Here is a 17,081-nt window from a genome sequence, read left to right as displayed (position 1 = left end):
AATACGAACTCTTGATTCTGTTCTACTTTTTTCTCTTATCTTCTTTTTAGCGCTATTACTCTTATCAATATAATATTCTTTTTAGTAAGTTAACGCTTTTACTTTCTGGCATCGATAACATTTTTAGGAGGTAAATTGTTCTAATGAACGTCTGATGATAAAGGAAAAAAAATCTTTCTGTAAACTATTCCAGGTATCCATTCTCTCGCCTTTCCTATTAAAAAAATGGATATTTCATTTTTATTGAAAATAGGTTACTTTCATTATTTTTTTCTTCCTCCCTAAACTGAACGAAACTTCAGAAAGCAGCACTTTGATGACGTCATACAATAGAAATGAAGATGCAGATTGACAATGGTATTATAATGTTTCTCCCAGATAGCTATATCTTGAAATAGAAAATTGACAGAAAATATGGTATTTCCCCTTTTCCTTTATTGCTTAAAAAGTTTAAAAAAAAAGTTGTAGGTACTTCCATAATGCTAGTGGCCAAAGGTCTTAGTAGTGGAGCTGTTTCCTCTCGTATGAGGGGTCCCTGGTTCGATACCAGGCCATATGCATTTGTAATGCACAACATTTTGTTTGTGTTCGTGGGTTTCCTCGGAGTTTCCTTACACATTCTCATTCCACACCAAGGCTTTCATATAATCATTCATTTTCATTAAGGATTTCGCTAAGTTTCATTCATTTGAATTTTAATGAATAACCAAAGGGCATTGAAAAATATAAATAAAATATATAGAAGATTATCCAGATAGTGTCTACAAAATGCTATTAAACAAACTAATAACTTCCTAAATCTTTTCTAACCTTTCTAACGCTCCTAAACTGTTGTAGGCCACAAATTTAGAATCATAGTTTATAACACCATAACTGTTGGGCACACAAATGTATACACTACGCAGAAGTGCTTTAAAATATTTATTACTTTATATAATACCATTTCGACAACTATCTGGTTTGTTTTCTAATTTTTTTTATGTTCTTCATTGCCTTTAAATGATTAAGAAAAATTCTAAAAAAATAATAATAATAAAAGGGAGTGAACATAGCGTAGAATCTTGATGATTCGTTACCTTTAGCTGAAAGGACACAACTGTGAGATGTTAAATGGAATTAATATTTTCATTTCTCGATGATACTTAAGATTTACCGTATAATCTTAAGTTAGAAACCCCCTTCGGTGTTTAGATAATACCACTTCATATATAATTTTTCTGACACAATGTCTGTCACACTTTTTTCGTTTACGGTCTCCTTACTGTTCTAGTTAGATCATAGGCATATCTAAGACATTTACAGTATATAAAAAATGCATACCTATAACTCTATAAGACACATATAAGTGAACCACATACTATATATTCACGAATAGCTTGTGAGAAAGAAGTGAGAATATAAAATCATTAGTTTGAAGTTATGCCCTAAACATAATCTATTCCACGCTCTTACCATATTATCCAAATATATTTTAAAAAAATATACTAAAAATGATCCTTAAATACGTGCACTCAATAATTATTCTACTCATATTTTCCTCTTGTAAAGAAGCAGCGTTCGAAAGAAAGTGGTTTACATGTTTTCGAGAAAGTAGATATTAAATCATTAAAAGCATAGTTGAGCTCGAAAACATCGTAGGCTATATATGACTTCAGTGAAATTTTATACATGTTTTGCGATACCGCTGTAAGTCAATCAAAGCGCAGTAAGGAAGCTCTGCCCTAAGGTGAAGCCCTAAAAGTTTCAAACGTGTTAGGGATGCGCACAAGACGAGATACCTCTCAAGTCTCGTTTGAGAGTTGGCCAAGTTCTTCAAATACTTTTAGAATAAGAAAATTCATTTCAAGAACTTGGCAGAATCGATATCATAACTTACCTTGGATAAAGAATTTGACTGTATTCATAACTTTATCTTTGTACTCGTTCGGACCTTGGCTTCTTTTTGACACGGACTTTGGCTTGGGATATCCTAATTTTTTGTAGATTGAATTTGACTAATTTCTGTATTCCATATACCTCAGTATACTTTGAAGTAAATAGCTTAAGAAAAGATAAGATTCCGAAAAACCAACAACGATTTGCATTCAACATTAAATACACTATAATTTGATATCTCACTTGACTTTTTGCCTTCCTTTTTTTTAAAAAAAATTCTGGCGCCATTGCTTCAAGATGCTAACCGAAAAATATATTTCACATGAGTACATTTAGGGCTATATTTTTAATATGCTAATTGGAAGAGTATTGGCTTTTAGTTTTAGGCAGAAATCATATTGCTAGGAATTAGTTTTACATTTTTTCCATTTGGACTCAATTAAAGGGACACACTGAAAGGTTGATGATTCTCTTTCTTCCTCTAGCATTTGTACCCTAAACGTTAGAATTTTCTGGGTATGTAAATATTAACCATGAATCTCTGATGACCTCCCACACATTAAAATTTGGTACTTTTGTCCAACATGTCATTACTACTAACTGTGTGTAATTTTGACGTTGCTGACGTTATTAGTCACTCAACAGTAATGTTTTGAAAATGATAATTTCAGTCTTTGTAGTCATTTATGTAAAGCTAGCTTGCAATATGGCCGGAACTTGGCTGCGTGCGCAGGCTGATGAGATTCGATATGAGATGCGAAATTCGATACGAAGTAAGAGAAATATGTGTTTAGTCTCGAAAATTAACATTGCTCCTAATCCCTTGGGCAAATCTCTTGGTATGTCGTCGACTCCAGTGGCTCTCCTTCGCATGTCTTTGATACCTTGTATTCTTCACTATTTGGTCCCTTTTCTTCATCATTCAGATCTTCCTCTGGTTCGAGCACAACATCCTTGGGGATTGTTCTTTTGATCATACAGATCTTTTATGTATTCCTCCCAAATTATAAGGATAGTTTGATGGTTAGTGACCTTATTGATCTTCGACTCCAAACGTGCGTATATTTTTGTTAGCTTTCCCTCGTAATTCTTGTACTTTCTGATACATCAGATCATATCTGCTGCGCCGTTGAAATTCTATTATTTCTTTACATATTTGTTCCATGCACTTTCCTTTAACTTTATCCGTCTCTCTACTCTATTCATTACTCAGCCTTCTGTATTCTTTGGTATCCATGATTTTCGCCCTTTTGCTTCGTCTATCTTCTTAAGCATCGATTCAGCTATCCATGATTTTCTCCACGGAAAGAAAATTGCTTAAATTTATGTACGTATATGAAGAACGCCTAGTGGTCCGCAACCAGCAAAGCTTTACTGAGGGTTTGGTTGAATAAGCAGCAGGCATTTAATAATTATTACTGGAGCTAGGATTATTAGTGGAAAAATGGTGTTGTCCGTTCACTCTAGGATGGAAAATTGTTTACAAACAACAATTGTAGAGCGAGCGTCAAAACCTTGCTTCTCACCCCTAAATGGTTAATTCACGATTGCCAGGCACATGAATCGCCGAAACGAATGTAGCTACTTCTGCACAGTCATGGACCAATTACTAATACTAGCTACATACATTGCTGCATTTGAGATGACTGCGACGTTAACGGTATGACAAATCGATTTAGTTATAATGTCCACTCAATTTTGTACAAGTGTTCTTGTTCGAAAGTGTGAGAAAGCCTTGTACGCCTGGCAATATTGTGTAGTTGCAGTTTGTATTGTAAACAATAAACAGAGATACCAAAGACCGTTAGGTTCGCTGGACGGCATTGTTTTTATGATAAGGCGACAGAAACGTATTGTACTGATTGTAAACAGGGGCTGGGAATTTCGATGGGAGTATAGGTGGAAATATTCTCGCCACATATTGCCTGTTGGTTAAGGTTTGCAATGTTGTAAACTGCCAAGTCCAGAATTTTATAATTGAACGAGCTTTGAGAAGGATTAGTATGATGCAATAATTATAATTACTAACAACCATAGACTTAAAGTATTAGGAAATAAAGCATGCTGCTGTAAGAAGAATAAAATACACATTGAATTACGTGTTCAAAGTACAGTATAAAGCGAATTTTACCATGTAAACATTTTAAAGCAGTACACATTTGCCCTGTTTGGGTTCCCTTACCAGACACTGTCCAGCCAGGGGCGGATCCAGCACAGACTTCTGGGGGGGGGGGCGGTGGGTTGTAATACTGCTACTTAGAGCTACTTTTAAGAGCTCCAAACTCTAGGATGGGTTTTATTTATATACAAAATAAGAAAGTTTCCTCTTCTGTGGGAGGGGAACGATCGGCTCGATCGCCACCCCTGGGTCCGCTCTTGTGCCCAACACAAAAAAGGCATTAAAATAGGTAGATCGGGCGTGGGTATGAACCCAGCTGTGCTTGGTATTCCTTATTAAGGTTTTCCTCAGTCCCACGAGGTGAATGCCTAGATGGTAGCTTCTGTAAGGCCAGAATTGGGCCAAACACTGACGCTCCAGAATTGGCGGGAGATATATTCCGCTAGAATATTATGTTGTCAACACTTTCGCAAATATTGTGGTGGTGCGTTCCGACAAGGACGCCCATGTTGTGGTTACCAAGGGAGGGGGGGCAAGAAAAAGCGACATTTCAAATATAGTTTCAAATTTTGCTGTAACTATTCTAAAAATTCTGTTGGGTTTTCAATATTGCCCCCCCTGATGGGCGCCCTTGCGTTCCGATATCCTTTTTTTCGTTTTATGACTCCTTAAATTCGTTATGAAGTAAATGTAGAAGTGCTTCTTTCATTTCGTTTCTTTCTTCTCATCTTGCTCAAACTCGCTCTCTTTTCCCCACCTTCTTAAAGTCTGAATATTATCCTCCTGTAAGACTGTTTTCTCTCCACGGCTCAAGGTTTAAAGAGACCAACCTGATATGGTTAACTATTAGCAGATCTGTACCAATAAATTCACAATAGAGACAGCGCCGTAACTTAGATTTTTTTTTTTCTGGGGGGCAAGCATTAATAAGTGTATTTGGGCCTCCTAGAAGAAAATGTTTTTTCTAATTCTTGGGCTTCCTCTTTTTATCGTTCTCTTACTCTTTATGGGCTCTCCCTCACGGTAAGGTTTGCGGGCCCAATACTTGCGCCCCTGAACCCGTTCCATACATGACAAATTAAATAAGGAGACAATATTGACAAATCTCAAAGCCATACGAATAAACGTTATTTCTAGGGCCCCTAATAGTAGATATTTTTAACTGAAATGAGCACACGACCCATTTGTGTTTTATTTATCTTTTGTGTGCTGCTTTGTTTATGTAATGTAGTGAACCTGTTTGATGCTTCATTTATAATTTCATGTTCGTATTGTATATGGATTAAGAAAATTTTGTCTCAAAATGGGCCCCTTCGAACGGCGGGAAACCTCCCTGGAGGGCAGTTGCCCCTCCCTTTCCCCCAACAAGTTACGGCCCTGATTAGAGGAGAAGTAAACTGTTTCGAAATTTACGCAACTTGCAAATATTAAACCCTGCTAGTGCTAAAGTTGATGAGTTAGTGCCACTGTTACCATTGCGATAAGGGGAAAGAAGGGGAAGGACTGCTAAGATTCGCTAGACAGGTTTTGTGTCAAATTACAGCGTCAAGCTATAGTAAACGGACAATACTGAAATTGGTAGGTCGAATGGCTTAAAAAAAGTTTTTTTTTTTTTTTTTTTTTTTGTAGAATCAAACGTATCTTAATAATTGCACTACGTCGCATATTTTTAAAAATATTTTTTGTATGAAATTCTATAGTCTACATCTAGATGTTTGGTCACTTAAAATATGTTTTTAATTGAACTTTGAAAAATGTAAATGATTATCACAATTTGACCTTCGATTTTTTGACATTTAAAGGCGCTGAAGGGTGAAATAGAAGTGAATTGAATTTGACAACATTCATAATCTCAATGTTGGGAAGTGTCAAGACTTTCTCGATTTGCCAAGAGCAGGGACGTAGCTAGGAAGGGGGGGCACCGGCCCCCCAAATCTTGGTTTGGCCCCCTCAAATATTTATTTAAAATTATGTTACAAATTCTTTTTATCCGACAATAAATGAAAAAAATTATCCATAGTAAAATGAAATTATTCGTACTTCTAAGAAAAGGTTATTTTTTAAACCCATTTATAGGCTATTTCTTAAACATTAAGTGAACGGTAATGTGAGTATAAGATCAGTAGCTTTGGGGCTGGGACTCGTCATTTTTAACATTGCTAGGTTTTTCCAGCCCATAGTGATTCCAGCCTTATAGTCGCCTTATAGTTGCCAGCCTCATAAGTACCAAGGGCTAAAAATCTATGCGAATGCACTTTTTATAACCGACTAACAAATAAAGGGTCCAAATGGATAAGTTGAGATGCAGGATGAGACATAGTGCACCTGATAGAGTTTCTGGAAATATTTTTATGTGCAAAATTATAGCGGCTGAGCGCCATAAGGAACGGAGGGGGTCAAATTTGGTGGGAGAAGGGCTATGTTATGTTATAGAAATATATCAAAGAAATTGTTGAATCGTAAAATAGTGAAAGATAGACAATTCAAACAGGGGTAGTTTCACATATTGACAAGAGAAAAATGGACAAAGTAGATCAGGAATCTCCGTCGCTATTTTGAAATCCGTCATTTTGAAATATGTGATATTTTTTGAAATGGAAAGGTACTCACGTGATATATCAATTAGGGCCAACATGTTCTTAAACAGTCAATTATGAACTTTAGTGATCGTTATCTGTACTTATTTGGAAAATTTAGGACCATCTTTATAGTTATTTACGAAAATTTAGGAGAATGATGACAACATTGTGAACGAGTTTGTCAGAAAATTCTGCAAGGAAAATATATCTGTGATTGGTTGCATTCACGCATATCATCCTAAAACAAAACTGTTCTTGATTAAGGAGGCAATGGAAGAGTTTGCTACGCAATTCGAAATAGATTTTCCTGAATATGAATTCGTTATTGTAAAAATTACGTAGAATCTCTTATGGAGAAAGAAATTACAAATATCTCGGACCTGCGAGCTTTTCTGCCCAAGGCAATTTCCCCCCCAAATTACGAACTTGCTGGAAATAGTCTTGACGCTACCTGTGTTATCAGCTTCTTGTGAGTGTTCTTTCAGCGTGCATAAGACTCTCAAATCCAGTGGCGTATTTACGATTTTGTTTCGGGGCCTTTGCTAACTTTAGTCCTGGAAATATGAAAATTCTGCAAGATACGTCATTTACTTTAGTATAGAAAATAAAATTTCGGGGAAGGGCTTAAGTCCGGAGGCCCCCTAAATACGCCAAATGATCAAATAATATCTTCGTTGTAAGTCTGGTTAGGACAGAACATCAGCATTAGCCGCACTTGAAATAGAACAAGAGATAGCCTCTACGCTTGAAGAAGATAAAATTATTGACATAGGCCTATTCAGAAAGTCGTCGCAGATGCGCTACAGTTTGTGTCCAGCAAGTAATTTGTAAATGCAATGTGGCAGAACCTTGTCAGATGGATGTAAGAACAGCATAAAAAGTGGTGGTGTAATATTAGACCAATATTTTACTAATTATTATTTTATATGTACTTCGTTGATTAGATTTTTTATGCTTACGGACGTTCAAGTATTGTAGGCCTCTTTAATATTCATATGTTTGAGACGCACGGAAGACGTTAATGATTTTGTGAACAATAAAAATGTATATGAAGGAAATCAAGATCTTTAACAAATACTAAAGTTTGTTAATGCTTACTAAATTTACACAATAGTCAGTAGAAATTATATTGAAGTTTATTAGTCTAGTATAGGCTATAATGTTTCTTTAACTATGTAGAATATTACATTTTAACGCAAAAATATAAGTCTTGAGAGCTTGTGTGTTCAGTTTAGGTAACTTCATGGAAGTCATGTCACTTTTTAGGGTAGTTAATGTATTACCTGTTACCTATTACTTACTATATTATTTGTAACTATTTCTCAAGCTACAAAGTATATAAAGGTACAAGGCAAAAAATGTACAGTATATACAGGGTGTTTAAAAACAACACCGACAACGTTTGGGAGGTGATTCCTGACACCAAGATAAAACAAAAAGTATAGATCAACCTGGGTGTACAAATGCTTCCTTTCGGAGTTATAGGCTGCCGAAAACAAATTTTGAAGGTCCATAGCTCAAAAACTAGGCGACCTACCGTAGTCGGTTCAAGACTTCACTTAGGAACTAGTATGTGTCCTAACCAAATATCCAAGTTTCAGAATCCTGCAATACTTCCACAACAATTTTTATAGAGGGAGTTTGGCTACGTGCATATAATCTGAAGTACTCACGAACTACATCTATAAAAATTGTTGTGGAAGTACCACAGGATTCTGAAACTTGGGCATATAGTAGTTCCTAAATAAAAGTCTTGACCCGACTATGGTAGCTCCCATAGTATTGGAGCTATGGACCTTCAAAGTTCATTTTTTTGAAAGAAAGCATTTGCGCACCCAGGTTGGTCTATACTTTTTGTCTTATCTTGGTGTCAGGAATCACCTCCCAAATATTGTCGGTGCTGTTTTGAAACACCCTGTATAAATGTATCAAAAAGTATTTATATGAAGTATTGATTTTCTTAATGTTCTAGTTGGATGTCCTTGCATAAGTAAACAACACTATTAATACATAGTTTTTAAATTATTATTTCATTATCGCATTTCGTAGGAGAGGTTCACTTTACTCTTCTAACTCTCGAAAGAGTAGTTAAAGTTTAATTTAAAACAATTTATTGGTGAGTTATCCATACGATGTTTTCGTGTTGATTAACCGCGGTTGCCGCGCTACCCCGATTCAGCGAATTATCGTGAGTACACAACATAATACATACACATTATATATATATATATATATATATATATATATATATATATATATATGTGTGTGTGTGTGTGTGTGTGTGTGTGTGTGTGTGTGTTATTTCATTTGCAAATATGGCCCCCGCAAACTCAGAACTCTGGCTACGTCCCTGGCCAAGAGTATTTCATACTGCGAAAAGATGCGCTCAACATCTACAGACACCAAGGGAGCATACTTTATTTTCCCGGCAAACTCCTAATCCGTCAACTTAGTTGTATATTCAACTTTTAGATCAGGTTTTTTTCATCAAACTATTTTCAAGTCTGAATTTTACTGATACCTGCAGACTATCTTTTGTCTGTTTATTAATTTCAACAAATTAATTAGCCATCTGTATTTTGGAGGAAGCATTGCCATCACATTTCAAAAGATTTTGTTTGTAGAACAAAATAGGCAGTTTCGTGTGATTCTGAGAACATTTTCTTATTTATTCAGTATTTTCTTTTGATGGTTAGAATCTAACATTTTATCTTTTTTTTTTTTTTTTTTTTTTTTTTTTTTTTTTTTTTTACAAAATAAATTATCATTTCAATTTTTGACCAATAGTAATAAGTATTTACTTTGCAGTAAAGTGGCCGATGGATTTGTCTTATTTTCTTATTTACTTAAAATGATTAAAGAGTATGAAAGATTAATGTCTTCGTTGAAATGTAATATTGATTATTTCAATGTGGAAAGAAATGCATTGATAATTTTTCAAATAACTGAATTAGGATTTAATTTAGTATATAGTAATGTAATCTTCAAAACAAATATGTAATGATTTTATTTAGTTTCACTTTTCCGAGTTATTGTACCTTTTCCAAACTCAACTTTTCTCTTCTGTTGATGGCAAAACAGTTCTTGTCAATATTTAAGGTGAACAAACGTTAGTACCTCACTCCCTGTGTATGTCCCACGGTGTTTGCGTGTAACACATGTTTCACGTCATGTCTCGAAAAGTTTACAACACTGATCTGCGTTTACCATCTCTTTTGTATTTATTTTCATTGCTGCTTCCAATGATATCCAATTTAGGTCATTCGATTTACAAAAACACAACTTTCTTTTGGATTGGCAACACTGTTCATCCAGTGATGTTCGTCAGTACACGGGCAGATGTCCTTTTTCTAGTTGTTTCGTGCAAAGTTTCGTTTCTCTGTCCCTTTTAGTTTCTCCGTTATGATGGTTGGACATTCTAAATTATAATGTGGAAACGTCATTTCATGACTGTCGTCAAGTCGGCACGAGTTAACGTTCTCATAGGGAGCTACTATTTCCCTTATGCGTGTATGCCGTCATATAGAATACATTTAGTGGGTGTGCGTATCGGAACACGAAATTACCCTAAGTAAGGGCCATCCTAATATATATATAATCATTGAAAATTACCAATATTAGCGCCGAATCCGTAGTTTTCGGGGTCGCTGTGACGAACAGTGACAGTTCTAATGCCTTTTAAATCCAAATTCAGCCATACAACATGGGGAGGAGGAGAGGGAGAAATATAAAATTGATCGAAAATGACCGATATCAGACAGTGCTTTAGTAATAGTAAAAAGTGACTGATTAACGGAACATATTACCATTTTTTTTTTTAAATAATCCAGCGAAGCGGGTAATTCATGCTAGTCTAATATATAAAATTGAAAGTGAGTATGTTTGTGACTTCATAACACGTGAATCACCCGACCGATCTCGATCAAATTTCCCACATAGATAAGATTTGGAATGTTTTTTATCATTTCACTTTGACTGTATACCTTAGGGGAGGGGGAGAGGAAATACATAAAAATGATCGAAAATGACCGATATTAGTGCCGAATCCACAGTTTTCGAGTTTGCTGAGATGAACAGTGACACTTCCGATCCCGTTTAAATCCAAATTCAGCCCCATAACTTCGGGAGGGGTATATATATATATATAAGGTAAACGCGCCGGATTTCGACAGGTTAAGGACCTTTTTCAAAATTAATTACCTATTGTGGCCATAATATTGGTCGGTGTTGGCCCATTTTTTTCCTTGAAATGTACAGTCTCTACTAATACTAAAAGTCACTTCAAGGCTCAAATGCTAATGTTAAATTTTTTTATGAAACTGGAACTCGCCAATGGAACCCGAATTCGACACACTTCACCTGGTTTCGACAGTGCGGTATCTGAATTCGACACCTTCAATTATATCCATGTAAAACATTAGGTCGGCATTATTATTAGTAGTAATCTCTTCTCAGCTTCAAATATTGTTCTATTATTATGCAGAAATTATCAGACGGGCAAAAGAACACAACTTAAATTTTCTGAACTGAGTAGTTACTTCGATGATCCTCAATTCGACATGCATGAACCTGGTTTCGACATTCCATATCGAACTGAGGTTACAACTATCGGAGAATTATGCAACAAATAGCTTTATGAAAGACTTTGAACATACTTGTACGTTAAATATTCAGTTAAAATTATATTTGCACTACTGAGTATGAATTCGACAACCTTGTCGAAATCCGGTTCACGTTACAAATAAAGGCTCGTGTTTTCGACAACCCCCCGTTCATGTTACATCACAACCTTTGTCCTCACAGAAGAAAGCAAAACGCACTGATTGAAACTCCTTTACAACATTAAAGTACCACTATTTGCTTGAAGCAAACCTAACTTTAATAAAAGTCTTACGAAAATAACCTGCCGTCTTATGATTTTCTTAAGATTATGTGTTTTTTCTCGAAGAGTGTATCACACACACAACAATGTCCTTCTTTTCTCCATGCGTATGACTCATCTACTGTAACCGCACTTTTCACACGAGAAAAGACACTCCCATAATGTTGCCACTTCTATTCACGATCGCAGGGATGACATCTTACGCTTATTTCACAACATTTAAGCACAGGTATGTCGAATTCGGGTGCCTGTCGAATTCAGACGCGTTTACCTTATATATATATATATATATATATATATATATATATATATATATATATATATATATATATATATATGATCGAAAATGATCGATATTAGTACCGAATCAACAGTTTTCGGGTCTGCTGAGATGAACAATGACACCTTCGATGCCGTTTAAATAAAAATTCAGTCCCCATTAGTATTTTACGTCAAAAATGAAACGTATTCTCACCATGTGAAGAACGGGGGTATTCTACTAGTATTGAATAAATCTCAAAAGAAAAAGCACAAATGTGCAGCATTGCTTTCTGAATTATTTAGTGATAATTACGATTGAATTAAAAAGAAATGCTTATATACACTAATTTTGCTTTTTTCAAATCTCATTGAATTTTTCTTTACTTCCATCTGTTAGTAAATGTCATAAACTGAATTTATCCACAGAACAGTGATTATCGAAATAAACCGATAATTTTGAATTAGTTATTTGATCATTTCAGTAGTATTGAGTAACATTAAGTTGAATATTATGCATTGTTCTAAACTAATATGAATTTCTTTCCCAAACAGCAATAGAATGCTTCGACAAGACTATAAGTGAGCGTTAAATAACTAATTATTAATTTTCATTGAAAATAAAAAATTTTCACGAGCTACATTTTGGCCGGTGTTCTTTTTCCTTATTTCATGATTTTTCCTCTATTATCCGCAATTCTTTTCGTAAGTGTTCCTTTTAACCCAAATAAATTTCTGCTTTCTTCTTAACTTAGAAATTTCGGGAAGTACTTTACTTTTTCATTCCATTTCATAACGTCGACGTTCCTGGTCCATACAACATAATACCCAACATTTGATTGGTTTTGTCTTTGTAGCTTTTTTTTTCAGCGACCCATATGCTTTTCTTCTTTTCTATAGCTGTTACAATATCCTTCATTCCAATTAACCTTACTTTTGTCTGTTTTATTTCTTCCCAGGTTTTACTAATATTTCTAGCATCTTGTTAATTTCCGATTAAGATTCACTAAGTAGCCCATATCATCTGCAAAGCAAATGTATTAACTTTTCTATCCAGTGACGTTCGCAAGGAGGGTTCCAGATTTTAACCCTGCTTGAGTAGGAAATTATAAAAATAAACATTTGTCTATTATATCTATATCTATCTATCTATCTATCTATCTATCTATCTATCTATCTATCTATCTATCTATCTATCTATCTATCTATCTATCTATCTATCTATCTATCTATCTATATCTATCTATCTATCTATCTATCTATCTATCTATCTATATATATATATATATATATATATATATATATATATATATATATATATATATATATATATATATATGTATGTATACTGAAATCCTAAACCGGTATGCATCTAGAAGCTTGAACTCTGATGAAATTAGAAGCCCTTATATGCTTAGATTTATATTGCTGGAAATGTGGAAATGCATTAAAGAAGAACTAGAAGAAATTCAAGGAGGCAACAAATTTCGTACACAAGAAAGTAACGGTGAGTATTGACTTCAACATTGCGATAGTAGTACATTTCATGCATAGGCTAGATACAGGGTGTTCAAAAGTATACAGTACTCACCTTAGATCACATGTAACCACCTAGAGCAGGTAGAGTGGCCAGTCGTACAGATGTTCAATGGTATAACACGCGCATAGAACATCTTGAAGTAGCTGAGCGATGGTCGTTGCTGGCACTCGACTAGCGGCGTGTTGTTATGCAATCACGCAAAGTTCACACAAAATGTTTCCGATCTTGCCGCTAGGTATGACTTCCTGTGCGTCGCTTATGGATCTCCATCTCCATAATTCATCATGTTTGAAATAACATTTGTTGGAATGTATTTTCCCACGCCTTTGGACATTCCTAGACACGAAAGTACACACTTTTTCCACAGATCGATATGAACTTTTGTTCCTATTTTGATGTGAGAAATCATCTCTTACAGTTTGTCAGTGTAGTTCATTAATATCTTGTGTATGAACTCTGTGTTGTGTGTGAAGATATAAATCTTCACAGGACATTAATATTGCCGATATTATAAAATTAAAAGTATAAATTAATAGCTTTTCCTTTAGATTTAGAGATCCATGTAAACATTATACATACTCGTACAGAATATTGGGATTTAAAAACGGCCGTTAGTTATTCCCGTCAGTGTTATTTCAACCATTCAGTTTTTATCTAACCTTAAAAAAAATTCAGTTCGTATATAAAATACAACTGCTATTTTTACTCTATGTGTATGAATTTTTTTTTAATGTGCGATCCAGTAATAAGTGAGCGTGCCTTTACTGTACATGGTTTCTGGTTTGATTCTTGGTACGACACAGTTATTTTGTTATTTATCCAACATTATAAACCAATTGGAGGATACGTCAACTAAGAAGCAGAAGACAGGATCTCGAAAGGCAAATACAATATTTTCTTTAGAGTCACAGTCGAATTGTTCTTACACCAGAGATAAAAGCTAATGAAATATGCATAACAGTCAACGGCTCAGCTGCACATAAGTTTAATTTTATAGCTTTGTTTTCTGTATTTTCATACATTCGTAGTCATTTTTGGGAGACGCGGTGGCTCAGTGGTAGAGCGTTCACCTCCGGTGCTCGCGGTCCCTGATTCGATCCTCGCTCGCGCCGTGTGGACTTTGTGGTGGACAAACACCGTGCTCGTGGGTTTTCTCGGAGTTCTCCCGTTTTCTCCCACTTTCTTCATTCCACAATTTCATTCATTTCTCATAATCACCGTCTCCTTTAGCCTAACCGGCATAACCGTGTGGCGTAAAACTCAAAGATTTCATTTCATTTTCGTAGTGATTTTTTGAATCTCATTTATATTTTACATTGAATGAGGAAACGCTAAACACGTCAAAAAACCAGAAGCAAAGGGTATTCCTGCAATATTGGCGAGGAGAGGGGAACATGCAATAACTAGGAGATACTCGTATAAATTTGCAGAGTTCAACGTACATCTGTCATAAATATAATTACACTTCTCACAGTGATGCACATAATTCTAACAGTGACGCACATATTACTAACAGTGATGAGCATACTTCTAGCAATAACACAGAAACTATTTGTGACTTACTTGGAATAAGTATTAATTATTGATTATGACTTCTTCACTGGCCTATATCGGCTAGCACAAGAGCATTTCCTTTTTTGCAACAGGTTCCTCGTTCGATTCTAGTTGGGAAAACATTGAATGCACTACGGTGGTTCAAATCTCACTTTAAACTATAGATTTCTTCCTATATAGCCTCGCCGTTGAAAAGGATGTAAATGCAAATCAATCAATCAATAATTGTGATCTTTGACGAAAAAATCCTTTATCTTTTCGTACAATATTAACAAGACAAAATCCCTTTCTCATAATGCTGTTACAGATCTCATAGCGTTATGGATAAATTTCCTGTACATTGACTGAGCAAAACTCATGGGATAGCAGGTCATTGATTCGCGGATGGACACCAAGTGTGCTCAACGCCACCTGCAGGGCTCCGCGATGGCTTCTGTTGTGTGTACGACGTTGTGGGAAGTGGCTGTGTGAGTGATCCAGTAAAATGCAACGTCGTCGTGAGTTGACGGCATTCGAACGTGGCATAGTGGTGGGTGCCCGACGCATGGGACATTTTATTTCGGAGGTGGTGCAGGAATTCGGCTTCAAACGTTCAACCGTGTCGAGGGTGTACCGAGAATGGGTGAATGAAAGTGTCACAGTCCACAACAGACACCATGCCGGGCGTCTAGAGGCCCTCAATGATAGAGACCGGCGACACCTGGGACGAGTGGTCAACAGAGACAGGAGAGCAACTGTGCAACAAATGACGGCCCAATTCAACACTGGCCGTGCAAGAAACGACTCCCAATGGACAATCCGTCGGAACATATCTGTTCTCGGGTATGGAAGCCGTCGCCCTACATATGTGCCACTGCTAACCCAGCGTCACCGGACACTTCGGCGTGCATTTGCCACCAATCACCACGGATTGACATTGCAACAGGCGTAAAGTCATATGGTCCGACGAGTCACGGTATCAACTGTACCATGCCGATAGAAGGCACCGTGTGTGGCGCAGACTGCATGAAGCGATGGATCCTGCATACCACGAGGGCGTGATCCAGGCCGGTGGGGTATCAGTCATGGTGTGGGGTGCATTTTTCTTTCATGCAATGGCCCTCCCTGATTGTTCTGGAAGACACATTGACTGTCCGCGATATCGTCAGCTGCTCGGAAGCCATTTCCACCCGTTTGTGATGTTTCAACACCCTGACGACATTGCGGTCTTTCAACAGGACAATGAGGGGCCACATCGCGCCAATATCGTCCGTGACTGGTTCGACGAGCATGCAGGTGGGATTCAACGACTGAATTGGCCATCCAGAAGCCCTGATATGAACCCCATTGAGCATATTTGGGGTGCCCTGGAACTCAGGCTCCAGGCATTGGATCCTCGACCCACAAACAGGCCACAATTGGCTGCTGCTCTGCAGACTATATGGTGTCAACTGCCTCCGAACGTGTATCAGGGACTTGCAGACTCCTACGCCATATCGCTGCGCTCCACAGGGCCAAAGGGGGCCCGACCAGATATTAAGTGGGTATCCCATGAGTTTTGCTCAGTCAGGTATAATAAATACAGAATGGCATAGGTAAACAAAGCTTGGCGTTATCGTGTTCTGCAATTAATAATTTTGACATTTCTTGTAACCTCATTTCTTTCAAAAATGAACTGAAATTTAAATGGTTTTATTTAACTCATTTCTTCTTCCAGTCTATGTTAAATGTCCCTTGTTTCGTGAATACTAAATTCTATGAAGTAGACTTTTAATTTAAGTAATATTAAATTTACACAGGCTACAAATGCATTTTGACAGAACAATTTAAAAAAATAATAATAATAATTTCCCATTTAAATCTATGAGCTTGAGAAATAAAGGTGTCGCAGGTATTCAACAGCATTAAGGCAATTTACTTTCCTCTTTAATGTTTTGCACTCTACATAATAATAATAATAATAATAATAATAATAATAATAATAATAATAATAATAATAATAATAATAATAATAATAATAATAATAATAATAATAATAATAATAATAATAATAATAGAGATAAATAACAACGGGCACTGATCGTGGGGGACCTAGGTTCCTAGGACTCCTGACGTTTGCTTGGTCCTCCGTATTGGCATCCTCATTGATGCCTTGTTACGCTATACGTAACGACGAAACACATCCCTCAACGGGCTCACTCAAAGTTATACAGAAACCGGCATCGCTGTAAATAAATAAATAAATAAAACAATGCACATTCAAACAGTCAACACATTTTTTTTTCTGAAAGGGCT

General features: G+C 36.1%; 1 protein-coding gene across 1 annotated transcript; it reads left to right on the top strand.

Moving 5' to 3' along the window:
* The first annotated feature begins 15,291 nt into the window (after window positions 1-15,291).
* Window positions 15,292-15,738, top strand: LOC145661988 (uncharacterized). The gene has a single exon (XM_081727352.1). The coding sequence runs from the start codon at window positions 15,292-15,294 to the stop codon at window positions 15,736-15,738; it is 447 nt and encodes a 148-aa protein (XP_081583478.1).
* Window positions 15,739-17,081: the final 1,343 nt, after the last annotated feature.

The sequence above is a fragment of the Thermobia domestica genome, chromosome 1, assembly GCF_964235325.1.
Source record: "Thermobia domestica chromosome 1, izTheDome1.hap1.1, whole genome shotgun sequence".
Taxonomy (NCBI): Eukaryota; Metazoa; Arthropoda; class Insecta; order Zygentoma; family Lepismatidae; genus Thermobia; species Thermobia domestica.
This window is presented reverse-complemented; position numbering and strand designations above follow the sequence as displayed.

Bases quoted from the DNA above. Each gene is read 5' to 3' on its own strand.
- LOC145661988 (XM_081727352.1), top strand. From the start codon at position 15,292: ATGCAACGTCGTCGTGAGTTGACGGCATTCGAACGTGGCATAGTGGTG.